Consider the following 16,609-nt stretch of genomic DNA (forward strand, 5'->3'; position numbering starts at 1 on the left):
GAGGCGTCGACCATGTTTGCAGCTCTTTGGAAGAAAACGTCGCCCTTTGCCATCCTTACTTTTCTTTGACTTCTTCAAATGCAGCTGAACTCCAGCTGGTATTTTCTTGGACTTTGCAGCTGTTTCTGGTCATCAGTTCATTCCTGCAAACCTCTGAAGCTGAACAACAATGATGCTGCATTGCTGGCTGATCCCAAAAGGTTGATTCTGTTCATCTGGACGTTTTCAGAAACGTTTGCTCACTGATCAGGTGACTTCTTCAGTCTCAGCTGACTGCAGCTTTACAAGCTTACAAACAGCACATTTGCACAATGACTGAAAGCAGCAGCACCTGATATATATGATACTAATATAATACATATACATATATAATCCATACTAATGATGAAGGAACTGAGCTCACAGTCCATTGTTCATTCAGTGAACTACTCAGTTTATTTTGGGCCTCAGAAATGCTCACTCTGTTTGTACATCACTGTCAGCAAGACTCATTCTGCTGTGTGGACAGGAACACATGTGACATCACTTCCTGTTTGTTTGTGACTGAAGAAGTTTACAAGGAATCATTTAGAAGAGTTTCAAACATCAACTGATTGAATCCATGAATCTGAAAACGTGTTTGTGAGTGAAAGAGACAGACATGTACAGACTGAACTATCTGTTCAACAGTCAGAGTGTTTCTGTAACAGGAGACACTCTTTACACTCCACTCAGCACAGGGACACTGAGGAACCAGGAGACCCAGGATAAAGAGTTTGAGTGAATGTGGTGTTGAAGGTGTGGAGGTGGATCAGAGTGTCAGAGGAGACTCTGTAGAAGGACAGAGTGCCAGCAGGACAGTCCACATACACTGCTGCTCTGTTAGAGACAGAGGAGGAGGAGGAGGAGGAGGAGATGGATGAGTTTTGTATGTATCAGAATCAGAATCAGAATCAGAATACTTTATTGATCCCTGGGGGAAATTATTTTTTGTTACAGTGCTCCATTTTAAACCAACATTAAGACAAGACAGACAATACGCTAACTAAGAATGTATTGTGTGTAACACAATAATGTGTTTAATATGCAAAAGAAGAAGAAGAAGTAAACACATATGGGACAAATGGAGACCATTGCAGCTCATCCACTTTGTCACACAGTAACAGTATAACTGGAACACATTTGCAATTTAGATCCAATGTTTCTGAGAGAAAGAAAAACTGATAGAGATGTATGCATGTGTTATTATATTTATGTGTCCCAGATAATTGTTTTTCATCTAGTCATGGGACACCCACCCCTTCCTCCCAAGTTAACTGCAGCCAAAGCGAGCTAGTGGGGGTATTTAGACACTCACAACCAGTGGGGTAAAAAGAGCAACCAAGAAAGTGGCAGCCTGCACGGCCACAGATGTGCTGGAGGAGCTAGAAGCTCTACCCATGGAGAAACTCCTGGAGAACCTTGCTAAGCCTAACAGGGGACAGGTACTTCTGCCCAACCTGGCAGCCACAAAGTGAACTCATTTAGGTAAAGATAACCACATGCACCTAACCAGCCTGCACCAGCCTGACATTTCTTCCTCCTAAGTAAAAACCAATGGATGGATTGAACTTAGAGTCTCAGCTCAGTTTTCTATTTTGACCACCTACACCCCAAGATACTCTTTTAAAAAGTGTTGTTTTCAGATCCCTTTGAAGTTCATAAAGGGCCTGTTCATTTTCATTCAGATGTTTTATTACATAAATGTTACTGTTTTCTTTTGATTTATGCTCCCACTACACTGCACCTCTACAAACAACAATGCCACGGACTGTCAGCTGCTTTTACATGCTGTGAACATGAGTAGGTTTGATCAGAGTTTCAATTATCAAAGAAAAGACAAACTGAGCAAAAAGAAGGAAAAAAAGACCAACTTCTTCCCAACTGACAAGAAAAATACTCGTCATGTTTTCATAATAAAGGATCAGGCTCCCCATTTATGACAGCTTGGACCAATAATGTCTGTTACACTGATGCTACTGTAGAGACAGGGTCAACATCTCTATTTAAATATAATTAATATACAAAACACAATAAAAGTTATACATGAATTATTCATTATTTTTACTATTGATAAAATTCATGTATACTAATCAAAGTTATACATGAGTAACGACATTATTAATAATGATTAATAATAATAATTCTAATGCCAACATGATGACTGTTCATAGCTCCTGCTTTGAAATACTGAACTTAAACATTGACCTGATGAAAGATCACAATTCACAGTGGCCCACTGTCAGAATCATTCTGAATATAAACTCATCGAGTTAATCTGAACCTTTCTCAAATGTGCTGTGAATAAATGCTGCTGCAAGCCACTGTGGGAAAGCTGTGTTATTATCATGGAAACATCTGTGACACATTCACAGAGGACGAGGACACAAAGGGACGACACGCAGAGGCTGTGTTAAAGTCAAAAATCCAAATCTTTAGTCCTAAACAGGCAGTGGTTACAAACAGGAAGACGAGCAGTCCATTAAACAGTCTACAGGGTCAAACATACAGAGAATTCAAACAGCTATTAAAAACAAATAACTGGACACTGAAAAACTTCAGTGATGTGTGAGGCACCAAAGGGAAGCAGCTGAGTATATTCAATGAATTCTCTTCAAATACAAAGACAGAAACTCCTACAGGCAGCATGCAAACTGAGCAGGATACACAAAGATCAGAGATTACAAAAGAAATCAGAAAAGGATTTCAAACTTACTGAGAGCAAGGCCTCTGTTACAAATCTGTCTAATAGAAAAACATGCTGTACAGATACAATACGCTCAGTGTTCATGGTCATTTAAAAACTGGCTCTACCTGAACCACTTCAATATTTTATGAAGTCACTGAGTCGACCATTTCTACAGTTTGTTTCCTTCATTGCAGTTAGAGTGCGGCTGGTAAGGATGAAAACACACACAGAGCGTAAATTGTCTTTGTTAGTAACAAACGTCAGCAAAGAAAAGACAAAACACACAAACACTCTCATGATATTCATGAATCATTAGAAAGCATCCAAACATTCTGCTCGTGGACTTTTACAGTCTTATTTGCACTCGCTCATCTTCATAATCATCCTGATCAATACATGACAGGGGAGGCTTTGAGGTAGGCGGGGCTCTCTGCTGATGTCAGCATGAAAGGCAGGACCAACGTCTGCCACATGTTGGTGAAACATCACAGTACACTGGCGTGGTTTCCTTTCCAGATGTTGGACGTTTGACACTTCAACGTTGAGGCCAACAAGAAGACACAGTTTTGGGTCGGGTTGCTGCAGGGTTTCTAACTGAGCAAAAGCAGAAGCACACAGACCAACAGGGATCAGATGCTGAGTGTTAGAGGAACATCTGTGCTGATCACTGAATGCTGCTGTGGTCTCTTGTTGAAGTTGGCTGGTGGGACAGTCTAATAGTGATATCCTGCCCATCGGAGGAACACTTTTAAAAACACATGCAATACTTTGTTTGTATTACAGTCACAGTTTATCTTATTTTTGTCCTTTAAAAGTGTTGCTGTACTATAAAGTCCTATAATTTGAGGCTAAAATGGCTCAGAGAGTCTCTCTCTCAGAGGATCTCCTTTGAAAGTGGAGACGGCTTTATCCGCTGATCCACGTCACTTTACCTGGATGTTTTCTTTGAAGCTGGATGAAGACTCCTCTCCCTCACTCCTGCTGCAGCTGTGTGGTCCAGTTGGCCTCTGAGGTCACAGTCAACATCTGTAGCAGAAGAGGGGAAATAAAAGTCCAGGTTACCAAAACTGGGAGCTTTTCCAAAATAGAGCGTAACTGGACTTTTTCAGCCTTACAGGCAGATAGTCGTCTGAAGCTGCAGCTTTTTCTTTTTAGCTTTTTCCAATCTCTGCTCTCGGCTTTCTTTGAGAACATGTCTGCTTTCTTGGCATGGGTCTGTCTGCTGTTGGTGAAGAGACTAAATCCACATACTCGCTACTAAGATCTCCTCAAGTAGTCTCAACCAGATTACAGTTTAAGAGTAAATGTCTCCTGAGAGTTTCACCTTGGGGAGATGCTGTCTGGCTAACATGCAATCATGAGCATTAATCTATGAGGTGAAAAAGTCATTTTAAAAGCTCCAGCCACAAGTTTTATTTCATCTGTGTTTTGGTCAGAGTCCCATCAGACCTCCAGAATGGTGTCAGAGTGTTTTCTATCCACGTGATGAGCACAGGCCTCAGGTCCAGACCTCCACGGGCACCATAGCCTCTTTGGAGCTAATAGGTGCAAGAAGGTTTTGTTGGGATAGGAACTGAAGAGGAAACTGACGAGGAAGGCAAGGATCTTCTTCAGCTCCTCCGAGCCGGGACCTCTTTGTGTAGGCCAGCATTGGCCAGGTAGCCCTCCAGCATCGCTGGATGGCCGACAGTGGAAAACCTAGAGGAGTAGGAGAGAAACAGCAGCTTGGAGCATGTCTTTATACTGTTTAGTTTTTAGAGCCACAGACTTTCTTTTAATGTCATTGTTCAGGATCTATGACTGATTATGTATTTATTGTATTCCTCCATGACTGTGTGACAGCAAGTGGAAAAAACCAGCTTCACCTTTGTTGATATGCTTGTAATTTTAATATTGATTAAATGGCCCATGAAATAATAGAAAGCTCATATATGAAAATGTATTTTAAGAAGTAAAATGTTAATCTGAGTACAAAGGAGTACACTCACCTTCTGGTAGATGGAGGTGTAGCGAGCGCTGGTGAACATCCAGGCCTCCTCGTAGAACTGATCACTGATTGGATCCAAAACATCGATGGAGGATCTGTGTAAGCGCTGAGGATCGTCCTGATGGACAGAACAGAAGGAGAGTGAGACAAGTGAAGATATACTAAACAACACTGTGACATGAACTGAGCCACACACAGTTTGATTCACAGGTGATTGACACATTATTTGACCACGAGCAATCTTTTCTGGTTTGACGCAGTCTTTGTAGCCAGAAACCAGCTCTCTCCTCGGCTTCCTCCACTACACGCTTCCCCCACGCCAGTCTCCTCCGTCACTATAAAGGGGAGAGTCATGAGCGCCATCACCCTCACCTGTGCCGTCCAACGTCCCGCCACCAGCCTCCACTGCAGCAGGCCAGAGACCACACCCCTGCCACAATAAGTAAAAGTATATCCTTGCTGTACCCTTAATGCTAAATGTGCTAAATTAACCGCTGCCTTTGCCCCTTTGGGATTATTCTTATGTCACTGGGATGTTGACCTTTGACCTTCACATTAGAGAGATGGGCAGACATAATTAGTGTATGAATTTTAAAGTAACAGGTAATAAAGAGAGTGTAGCAAATGTAATCAGGTTTATTACTCTGTATCACACATGAGTGCCCGAGGGAGGCGGGGCTGACTGGGGAGACACAGGAAACAGAGAGACAGGGCTGACTCGACATGAAACGATGAAACGTGGGACACGGGAACAGAAACTAAACACAGGCTGAAATGAACACTGAGGGAGGGAGAACTAAGATTACTGAGAGCCTGATAAATAAGAAGAACAAAAACCAAGAAAAACAAGAGTCAAAGAAAACCAAAAACACAAAGCATTGGGCCAGGACCCACTGCTGTGACATTTATATGTGATAAAAACATTAAAAACTGCTCAGATGTTGAAATCTTTCTACGTATACTTTAGGTTCAGCTCTCCAGCCTGGCATTTGGTTAAGCATGATTCAAACATTTGATTTTGTTTAACTGGTTTTAATTATAGTTACTTTTTGTGAACATTTGTTGCAGCATTTAAAAATACATCATTTATTTTCAAACTTTTGTTTGATTTAGAGCATCATATTTGACCAACGTAAATGTTTTAATTTCATATAAAATAACTGAAGCAGTGAACTAAATATCTGAAATCTTTCCTTCCTTAAAAGTTATAATCCTACTTAAGTTATAGTGCAAACGCTTAAGCAACAAATATACTTGATGCTAATTAATTAATATTTCCCTTTGATGTTGCAACTATGCGGTCACTTCTGTCTTTAAACAAAATAATATTTTCCAGTTACAGAAATCATAAAGTCCAAACTAAAGTGCTACTGTTGCTATATGCATTTTATATAAATCATGGATGATGGTCCTGACATGAAGGAAGAGAAAGTTACAGGTTGCATCCTTTGACTTTGTCTCCGTGCCTTTGGGCGATTTTCAGAAGGACAGATGTTTCTGTTCAATTCTTAAATCAATTTTTTCAAACACAAACACTATTTTAAAGCTTCTAGAGAGTAAAATATTAATGATAATTATAATAACAATAATAAAAACAAAAGCTCTCAGATCCATCAAACCAAGCAGCAGAAAGAACAATAACTGAAGAGAAAACTTTAACCTTGTAGACTTCATTATGTTCCAGCTGCTCTACAGACGCTGTGACCTCGAACTTAAGCAGGTCGTAAAGTATGTGCAGCTCAATAACTTCATAATCAGACCCTGTGGTATTTAGGCAGCAGAACAACTAAGAATAACAACTACAAATAATGTTTTTAGGTTTCTGTTGTACTGCAAGGTTCTGTACAGGAGAACCAAACCAAGAGCAAATATTACGTCTCATTTACACCTGAGCACGAAGAGCCATCAACATTTAGCAAATTGAATCATCTTTGTTTAGATGCAAGAAGAATCATATAGAAATGAAAAAGTAGAAATAGAAATCCAGAGCAAAGATATCCTCTAATTCAGCGTAGCACATGTGCAGCTGCTGCGATTCACGTAAGCATTCGGCTCGTCGCTGTTGCAGATTTTTCTCTCGCTGTTCTGGCTCACAGCGCTGCAAACACAAAAATAAATATCCCCAAAGGTGTGAAAGGGAGCTAATTAGTAAGAGTATTGTTACTCTCCGCAGGAGTAGTCCAGCAGTAGAAATCAGTCCAATAACAAGGTGTGTAACATCTAGCAGGGTGACAGAAAAACCCAGGGTAACTTCTAAGGACCTCAACGTCTCTCTCACATTGTGTTTTTTAAACATGCTTCCATTTGTCACTTCAGTCTTTACTCTGAAATACAGGAAGAGAAATCATGGCTGAAACAATTTCTCATGAAACCAGGGGTGTGGTCCAACAGTCAGTTTGGTGAGGAAGGTTCCTAACTGAGAGAAGTGACCCAGAAGTATCTGTGTAGCAGCCACAATGAATCCAGATCATGAGCTTTATTAACTGATCAAAGTCTCTTCTTTCATCTTCTGTATCATTCAGTTTGCATTGGTAATGCCCATTATTGTAATGCTTTTTTAAGACCAGCAAAACTTTATTTCACTTTGGGTTAGCTGGGATAAGTGATGGATGGAGGGAATTTTACTTCAGCCACAGAAATCCTAAACAGGAAGGAGGAGCAGAGTTACAGTGGATCACTATCCAGCAGGGAAACAAGGTTTATTTCAATTTCTTGGCCATGAGTGAGATTTACTGAGTGGGCAAATTAGGGAGACGACACCATCAGATCCCGAGCCCTCCATGTGTTAATCAAGAGACGGCTGCTGTGCTACATCCATAAATAATGAATAAATTAGGAGCTAAAGCTGAAAGGACAGTTTATTTGTACCATCTTCACGTGAACACATTCAAGAACATCACAGATGAAGAAACATTAAAAACTTCCACACTACATAAAGCAAGAAAAATAGTTTTTCTTTCAGGTGGTTTCAGAAAAACAGAAACATCAAACATCTCTGATAGGTTTGTAGCATAAACCTATTCGCTGGAACGTTAAGGACAATCTGCTACGCAGCAAAAAGCAAGACTCAAGGCACCAAAGTTCTCTGGTTACTCATGCATGAGGGAGACCTGGCTGGAGCCAAGCGTCGTTCCACCACTTGACCACTGTCAGACTCTCAGCCAGGTTTCCCCACAGCACTCCTTTTATTGTGGTTACATGAATATGCATAGGGTCATTAACATATAACATCTTACATAGGTATACATGTGAACAAAGAATACTGTGTGTGTGTGTGTGTGTGTGTGTGTGTGTGTGTGTGTGTGTGTGTGTGTGTGTGTGTGTCAAAAGGGTCATATAACATCCTTGGTCAGGAAGAGGGTAGACTAGACCCCCCCGGTAAGGAAGTCCAGCAGTTCATCTAAACAGAAAAGCACTTAGACTAGAACAGACGTAGCTACGTTAATCCTACCATAAAACAATTAAGACAAGATGCGACCTCTTCCCATGCTCCCAGGATGTAGGTGTGCATTCTAGTGTGGAATACACACCAAGCCTCTGTAGCCTGTTAAAGATCACACAACTTATCACTACACAACTTATCACTACACAATTGATTATACACCTCTAAGCATATATGGTTAAATGTTTCCTAATACAAATGACAATAATAAAATCTAAACCCAACATCACCACCCTGTATTGTCATTTTTTAAGGCTATACGGCATATATATATCTTCAGCTCTACACCACTTGTCAACATTTTCAGTGCAGGCTTCATTTCATACACACATATCAGCCTTAGTATCCATGTCACTCTGCTGCAACAGTATGTAATTGGTAAAGGTGTTAGCAATCATTTTATTCACCATCGATCTTACACATGGCAAAATGCAACCTGTAAACAAGCAAAGCAATGCCAATAATGTAAGAATGGGAGTCAAAAACTTTAAGAACATATTCCACCATGGTCCAGATGTCAACCAGGCTATCCAGCCTTGTGACACGTCTCCTGATGTGTGGTCTGCCACATATTTCTGCAGAGCAGTCAAGTTTTGCAGTGCCTCATAGATGTCTCCTCCAGTCGTATATCCATCCGGAATAAACGTACAACACGTCTCTCCAATCAGTTTACACACACCTCCTTGTGATGCTGTTATCAAGTCTAGGGTCAGCCTGTTCTGCAGTACCATCGTTCTGATGGCCTGTTGCTCCTCCGCTAAGGCTGTTCCCAGAGTCTTAGTGAGATTAATGTGTCGCAGTAGGGCATATCGGTTGATCTCCACATGATCCCGCACCTCTGCAACTCCAATGTTTGGGATCAAACTTTGGAAGAATTTAGCTCCTCCACTCCAAATGCAGAATTCTCGCGGCACTCCAGTGTCTACTGTCACTCCAAACGAGTCAGGTGAGGCTAAATTCACCTCACGCTTCTGTCGGTTGCTAGGGTGATGTTCAACTCTATCCATGAAGAAGACATGATCGGATAATTTCACCACGGCACACAATCCTCCCCATCCCTCAGGGAGTGATAGATAGGCTTTATGTCCACACAGGAAATACCAATCAGCCAAAACTCTTGTTCCTTTGCTGCTCGGCACCGTCCTTGCACATCCTGTCCACTTCTGACTCTTTGCCTTTACTGGTATCCTGTAAGCCCGGTTGGACTTGCATTCAGTCCTCCTTAATGTCAAGTTCTCAGCGCACTTTGCATCGGTCAAGCATTTCATACACCTGCTCTCATCCTCTGGAGGGCAGTAGGTGTATATGTATCCACATAAGTGAAGCGGCAACTCCCCCACTGACAATGATCCATTGTTCATCACACACAACGGCAATTGGGCTGTATTCAGCTTGTTCAGCAATATTATGTCTGGCAGTGGGTCTGACACTTGAGGCCAGGCCAATAAGTCAGTTTGCTCAGAACAATTCATGTTTAGAAGTGGCGACTTACTCCAGGTGATGTTCAGAGGTGTACTGTAATTGGCCTGGGACCAGAGGACTCTGTTGCCAGGATGAGTTGCTAAGCCCAACAGACACCAACTCCTGTCCTTTGATATGCTGTACGGCCACAGTCCAGATGTATATGCGGATAACGGCATATGAGCACACACATAGCAGTCTGTCCTATTGTTCAAGTGGGCAGTTGTATTCATAAACTGCCACCAAAAGTTTGTAGAATAGCCATGAGGGTATTGGGTGTGGTTTCCTTGGACATACAGGGTCTCCACAGCTGACCATGATGACATCAAAGCCATTACACCCAGCAGGGTAGACAACACTTTACCAGCCATTCTGATGAGTACCTGTGGCTCAGTTGGTTTCTTCACCGGATTGAGACGAGGGGCCCTGGAGGCTTTCCCCCCCCTTTGTACCCGGTCTTCCTGCCACTTACTCCGAGCTGGCCTGGATGTGTGTCACCTTCTTGCAGTGGCTTTGGTGTATCCAGGTGGGTCGTTCTGCAATTTTCACAGCTGTTGGTGTTGTCAGCAGAGCCTGGTATGGTCCGTCCCACCGTGGCTTTGACCAGCACTTCCTCTTTATGACCTTTATCAGCACCCAGTCCCCTGGCTTCAGACGTTCTTCCTGTACAGAAACAGAATCATCTGGCAGATTATTTGCACTCATGACTTCTTTGCTTTTCAGCATTTTAATCATCCAGTCTGCTAGTGTGTTTTCTTCTTCTGCTTTATCATTATCATTACAAAACACTGGAACTCTAAATGGCCTGCCATATATTATTTCAAAAGGCGTTAGGCCATTATCAGTTGGTGTGATTCTCATATACATTTTCACTAGCTCAATGCAGTCTACCCATGTTCTGCCTGTTTCCTCCATTGTTTTCCTGAGTCTCAGCTTTACTGTGCCATTAGTCCTTTCAACCAGCCCCGCACTCTGGGGGTGATATGAGCAATGGTTTTTCAGCGTTATCCCCAGATGTTGTGACATTTTCTCAATTACTTCATTTACAAAATGAGGACCATTGTCACTGTAAATAGTCTGGGGGATCCCATGCTCTGGGATCACATTTTTGCATATTACTTTAGCCACTGAAATAGCATCTGCTTTCTTAGTGGGGACAACTTCTACCCACTTTGAGAACGGGCACACAATCACCAGGCAGTACCTGTAGGTGTTACAGTTAGACAACTCAATGAAATCCATATGGATTACTTCAAATGGGTAGCTGGGTCTGGGAAACCTTCCTCGTTTTGGTCTAAGGTTCCCCTGAGCATTATGTTTACAACATATTAAACATGCTTTACAAAAATGTTTTGAATAAGCATTGAATCCCAGTGTGAAAAACTGCCGTTCAACTGCTGCTACCATTTGAGTTGTCGAGACGTGGCAGAGTCCATGACTCAAAATTGCAGCAGTCCTATATAAGTTTTTAGGCAATATAGGTTTGTCGCAAAGATAGTAAATGTCACCTCGCAGGCTTGCTCCTTTAGTGAGCCACAGCTGTTTCTCAGCTGGAGGTGAGTGTGACTGCATGTCTGCTAACACATCATGTGTGATGGGCATAGTTTGCTCCTGTGCCGCCAGAATATGAACCCCATGTGTTCCAAGGGCTGCTTCCTTTGCAATTTTGTCTGCAAAGGCGTTGCCTAGTACAATGGGGTCAGTGCCACGTGTATGTGCTGCACATTTGCAAACTGCAACTTTACTAGGCAGTAAGACTGCTTTCAACAGGGCCTGCAACAATGTCGCATGCTCCACAGGTTTACCTGTTGATGTTGTCATGCCTCGTCTTGACCACTGAGCGGCAAAGAAATGAAGTGTAGCATATGCATACTGACTGTCTGTATATATAGTCACTGCCTGCCCTTCAGCTGCTTTGCAGGCTTCTGTCAGAGCCACTACCTCAGCTGCTTGGGCAGACATGGAATGTGATAACTGCCCAGCACGGATGACCTGCACATCATCCACAACAGCAAAGCCTGTTTTAGTCTTTCCCTCTGCTGTTTTAAAACTGGAACCGTCAACAAACCAAACTTTGCCCTCAGTGAGTGGTATGTCCGTTAAATCACTTCTAGGTTTACACTGTGTTTCCACATGCTCACTACACACATGTGGTGTACCCTCCTCCTCTGTGGGCAACAATGTAGAGGGATTCAAAGTAGTACACCGCTTAATAGTTATGTGTGGCTGGGAGAGCAACAGTGACATTAAAGACAAGTGTCTGGCAGGTGACAAAAATGTCATTTTAGTCTGCAGCAATAAAACATCAACCTCATGTGGAACCAGCAGGGTCAAAGGGTGAAACAAAACAATTTCACCAGAACACTTTACGGCTTCAGCGGCTGCACACACAGATCGCACACAGTGAGGTAAGGCACAAGCCACTGGATCCAGCCTCTTAGAATAATAAGCTACTGGCTTCATGCCACCTCCACATTTTTGTGCTAACATAGATGTCATAAAATGTCCTTTACAGTCAACTGTTTGAACAAAAGGCTTGTTATAATCTGGAAGCCCTAGAACCGATGCTCCTGTCAGCATCTGTTTCAGCGTGCACAAAGCTTGCTCCCCCTCAGGGGTCCAACTTAAACTTTCTGACATAGCTAAAGGTTTACTGTACATCATATCTAATAATGGCTGCGCAATTTCAGAGTAATGGGGCATCCACGATCGACAGAAATTTAGCAACCCTAGGAAATGCATCATGTGTTTCTTTGTCACTGGCCTAGGTGCTGCCAAGATAGCTGTTTTCCTCTCTGGATGTATGCTTTTCCCTGCTGCACTAAGCAGATGTCCTAAAAATTTCACTTCTGTCTTTACCCACTGTAGCTTTGAAAGTGAGGCCTTGTTACCTGTCTCAGCTAAGTGAGTCAGCAATGCCAATGATATGTCTTTGCAGTTCTTCTCTGAATTGGATGCAATTAAAATGTCATCGACATATACCAACATCTGTGAATGTGATGGAATCACAAAATCAGACAGACAATTTGTAATATTCTGTGTGAAAATTGTAGGACTATCACAAAAACCTTGCGGCAATCTGGTGTATGTGTATTTTTTGCCTTGATACGTGAAACCAAACCAGCCTTGTGAATTCTCATGTACTGGTATGGAGAAAAAAGCATTACTTAAATCTACAACGGTGAAGTGTGTCATGTCTGGCCTAAGCTGATTTAATAAGGTGTGGGGATCGGGGACGCATGGAGCTATACTCTCCACTGCTTGATTTACAGCTCTTAAATCTTGAATCATGCGCCACGACTGTGAATCAGCCTTTCTAACTGGGAAGATGGGTGTGTTACATGCTGCTTGTGGAGCTTCAACTAGTATCCCTGCCTTAATCATATCCTCTATTACTGGTTTAATGCCTTCTACTGCATCAGGCTTTAAGGGATATTGTTTCACTCTTGGCCTAAAAGATGTTTTGGGTTTTATTACTACTGGACTCGCTGTTGTTATTAACCCCACATCAGTCTTCCCAGTAGACCAGAGCTTCTCTGGGACCTGTTTAAGCTCCGGGTGATCTTTGACATCTACAACATATCATTCTGCTGTGTCATTCTCACTCCCCTTTAAATGTGTTTGTGGTGTAGTATGTGTCACCCATCCCAGCTTTTTACGAAAGATGCTGTGCTGCATGTCTGTCTCCCAACCCCCTCCAGGTTGCTGCCACATTCCAACACTCTCCCCCTGTCTCACCAAAGATGCTAAGTCTGTCCACTCAGCTGTGACACTCTTTGTCAGTGAAATGTGTGGTGTTTGCCCTGTAAAAAGTTGTTGTGCAGCTTCAGAAAGGATCACACTACATCCAGACATGGTTTCACCATCAGTATATATCGCTTTTATGGTGATTCTCTGTGGCCCTAATTTCAGCACTTTATCTGTGTAGGCCTCATCAGGCCCAGGCATGGTCTTAAATCTCAGTGTGACATGCAAGTCTTCTGGTGGCTGTATGTCATGGCTAGTTGTCAACATTTCCTCAGCTGCAGCTAACAGTTTACAGTTTATTTGATCAGGTCTGGAGGCCGACAGGTCAAGTGTCCAGTAATAATGCAAATCCCCACTGTCCTGATGAACCATTGTCTCAGCAGTTTCACCTTTTCCTGCAGCTATCATCCCAATGGATGTTGGAATTATTGAAATTCCAAGTTTCATCATCATATCTCTTCCCAAGAGGTTCACCGGACAAGTTGGGCACATTACAACTGAACTCTGAACTGCCTCTCCTGTGGTAGGATCTCTAATCCAGACTGGTTTAGAGATTCTATGCTGATTTAACTGACCATTTGCAGACTTCACGTAAATTGTGCCATTTGAAGGGTCAACTCCTGACACATGATCTTTTAAAACAGTTTTATCTGCACCTGAATCACACAGAAATTGAACAGTTTTGCCTTGCACAGTTAACGTGCGAACTGGTTTTACTTCTTTCCCTGACAGATTTAACAATACTTCAGTCAAATCTAGAGTCTGAAACACAGGCTGTTGTAAATTCTGGCAAAGTAAGGGATCATTTGTACATGTATGTGTGTTAGCAGTGTCAACAGGTGCTAGTCATTTATTATAATAAGGGTTTCTTGGATCAGGGCGTTTATACTCTTCAGGCATGCGATCAGGACACTCCCTTGCGTGATGGCCCATTTCCCCACATGCATAGCATCTATCATCTCTTTTCCCACGGTTCCTCCCAAATTGCCATGAGTCTCTATTTCTCCTATTCCTGCCTCTATTTTGCCCTCTTCCAGCCTGTCCCTGAAACAAAATTTCACCTGCTAAAAAAGCAGCGGCCTCAGAGCTTTGTGACTTCTTTTTTTTATTTTTAATGACTTCCTGTGCATGGCGGGCCCAGTTCATGCATTCAACGGACCCGTCAGTGTTATGACTAACATTTTGTTTTCTGATGAAATCAGCAATGGGTGAATGAAAGCCATTCATCAAAGCATGTTTTAACTGCTGCTGATATGGGCTGGCCTTCTCTGCACTCTCTTCAAGGCCACTATGTTCTTTGAAAACTTCCTCTAATCTCGCCCTGAACTCATGAACATCTTCTCCTTCTTTCTGCATGCATTGGGCGATTTTGTTGTAATCTACAGAAGCTTTAAAAGTATTTCTAAGACGCTCATAAACCCCATCAACTTGGCCTCTTAAATTTGCATTGCCATAGGCTAGGACTGTATCACCATCCCTCCCTGTGTAGGTGCCTCGCACCCTAGCCCAGTTATATGTGAGACACTTCTTAAAGGTGGCTTCTGTTTCCTGACCGTTTAAACGATACGAGGAGCAGAGTTGCTTGTGTCGGGCGATAAATTCATCAACATTAGTCAACGGGTTTCCTAAATCTTTACATGCCTCTGCACATTCAGATTCAGTCCATGGCCTGTAAACACAAATAACACGGCTTTGGTCATTTTCAACACCAAAATGGGGATTTGCAACCTCCACCATGGGAAAGGTATCATGAAAAGAGTAGACAGGCATACCAGCTGCACTCGCCTCATGGCTTTTAGATTTGGATCTAGTGTTATAAGGACTTAAATATTCTGCTGCGGCATCCCCAAACTCCAGCCGTACTCTGTCCTCCTCCTCTCTCTCTCTCTTCTCCTGCTCCTGCTTTTCTTCCTCCTCTCTGACCTCTCTCTCTCTCTCTAATGCTGCTCTACGCTGTTGGTCCTTTAACGTCAGCACCTCTGAAGTAGACTGCACCGTCTCATCTTCAGGTTTGACAGCTAATGCCTGCAAAGCTGCTCTCTTCGCATTCACTGCCTCCTGTCTTTTCTGCGCCTGCTCCAACCACAATTTAGCGGACGCCAGTTGTAACTCCTTCTCCTGTTTCAATTTTCCTTTCGCACAAGCTGCCTTTACTGTCAACTGATCTACTAACATTTGACATTGTCCTACAACCAATTTACCTTCAAAATCATATTTCTTGCGCCAATGTCCTAAATACTTTGCGCTACCGGGAGCGAATTTCATCATAAACTTCTCATCACCCTCTGACACACTCTTGGTTGCTTGGGAACCCATAATAACAACAACAACAATGACAATAATGACAACAACAACAACACAAAATAGGCCTATCGTCCAGCACACTCTGGACCCCGCGGAACTTCTCAACGCCTCACAAAGTGGCGGAGAACTCACCTCTCGCTCCACAAAGCAGCGAGGAACCCAGTTATCGCTCCACAAAGCAGCGAAAAACTCACTTATTATTATAATTACTTATTATTATCACTTATTAAGTAACGAACTTCTCAACGCCTCGCAAAATGGCGGAGACTGCACAACGACACGGTTATAGAGTCGGCCTCTGTAAACTTACTTGGTGTTGCTCATTGCGTGTAGCATCAGTCTCGAATCCCGTCAATCATCATCCATCGAGGAGAAAAAACAGACGGCTAATCCACCGGCCCGATGACGAATTCTCACGCCTCGGGACTTTGTTGCAGGACCGCTATAAGTCCTGGCTGACGTCAGTCTTTCGGTGTGTCTCTTTTCCCCTCGGTGAACGTCGACTCCAGGGATCCGGCTCTCGAAGGACCAATTAATGATAGGTTTGTAGCATAAACCTATTCGCTGGAACGTTAAGGACAATCTGCTACGCAGCAAAAAGCAAGACTCAAGGCACCAAAGTTCTCTGGTTACTCATGCATGAGGGAGACCTGGCTGGAGCCAAGCGTCGTTCCACCACTTGACCACTGTCAGACTCTCAGCCAGGTTTCCCCACAGCACTCCTTTTATTGTGGTTACATGAATATGCATAGGGTCATTAACATATAACATCTTACATAGGTATACATGTGAACAAAGAATACTGTGTGTGTGTGTGTGTGTGTGTGTGTGTGTCAAAAGGGTCATATAACATCCTTGGTCAGGAAGAGGGTAGACTAGACCCCCCCGGTAAGGAAGTCCAGCAGTTCATCTAAACAGAAAAGCACTTAGACTAGAACAGACGTAGCTACGTTAATCCTAC

At 42.8% G+C, this 16,609-nt stretch overlaps 4 protein-coding genes across 7 annotated transcripts in view; all 4 read right to left on the bottom strand.

The window, feature by feature from the left end:
• LOC147336975 (protein NLRC3-like) overlaps positions 1 to 16,609 on the bottom strand; it is a 465,583-nt gene that overhangs the window by 71,840 nt on the left and 377,134 nt on the right. The gene's annotated exons all lie outside the window — the stretch shown is intronic.
• LOC147336976 (phospholipase D1-like) lies at positions 1,218 to 5,119 on the bottom strand. Of its 4 annotated transcripts, none has more exons than XM_086285707.1 (4): positions 4,696 to 5,119; positions 4,157 to 4,405; positions 3,640 to 3,733; positions 1,218 to 3,297 (listed from the first exon to the last, which is right to left on the bottom strand). In XM_086285707.1, exons 1-3 carry the CDS (start codon positions 4,915 to 4,917, stop codon positions 3,680 to 3,682), a joined length of 525 nt encoding a protein of 174 aa, XP_086141833.1. In that variant the 5' UTR covers positions 4,918 to 5,119; the 3' UTR covers positions 1,218 to 3,297; positions 3,640 to 3,679. The 4 variants fall into 4 exon arrangements, 3 of the variants coding, with proteins under 3 accessions (XP_086141833.1, XP_086141832.1, XP_086141831.1); XM_086285706.1 differs by having other exon boundaries at positions 1,218 to 3,301; XM_086285705.1 differs by having other exon boundaries at positions 1,218 to 3,733.
• Positions 7,681 to 14,171, bottom strand: LOC147336977 (uncharacterized). The gene has a single exon (XM_086287208.1). The coding sequence runs from the start codon at positions 9,966 to 9,968 to the stop codon at positions 8,457 to 8,459; it is 1,512 nt and encodes a 503-aa protein (XP_086143334.1). The 5' UTR covers positions 9,969 to 14,171; the 3' UTR covers positions 7,681 to 8,456.
• On the bottom strand, positions 14,185 to 15,662 carry LOC147336978 (uncharacterized). The gene has a single exon (XM_086287209.1). It carries the CDS (start codon positions 15,658 to 15,660, stop codon positions 14,191 to 14,193), a length of 1,470 nt encoding a protein of 489 aa, XP_086143335.1. The 5' UTR covers positions 15,661 to 15,662; the 3' UTR covers positions 14,185 to 14,190.

The sequence above is a fragment of the Aulonocara sp. 'chitande type north' Nkhata Bay genome, linkage group LG3 (genome assembly GCF_057382095.1).
Source record: "Aulonocara sp. 'chitande type north' Nkhata Bay isolate Kocher_YH1m ecotype deep benthic linkage group LG3, A_spYH_male_GT1.1, whole genome shotgun sequence".
Classification (NCBI taxonomy): Eukaryota; Metazoa; Chordata; class Actinopteri; order Cichliformes; family Cichlidae; genus Aulonocara; species Aulonocara sp. 'chitande type north' Nkhata Bay.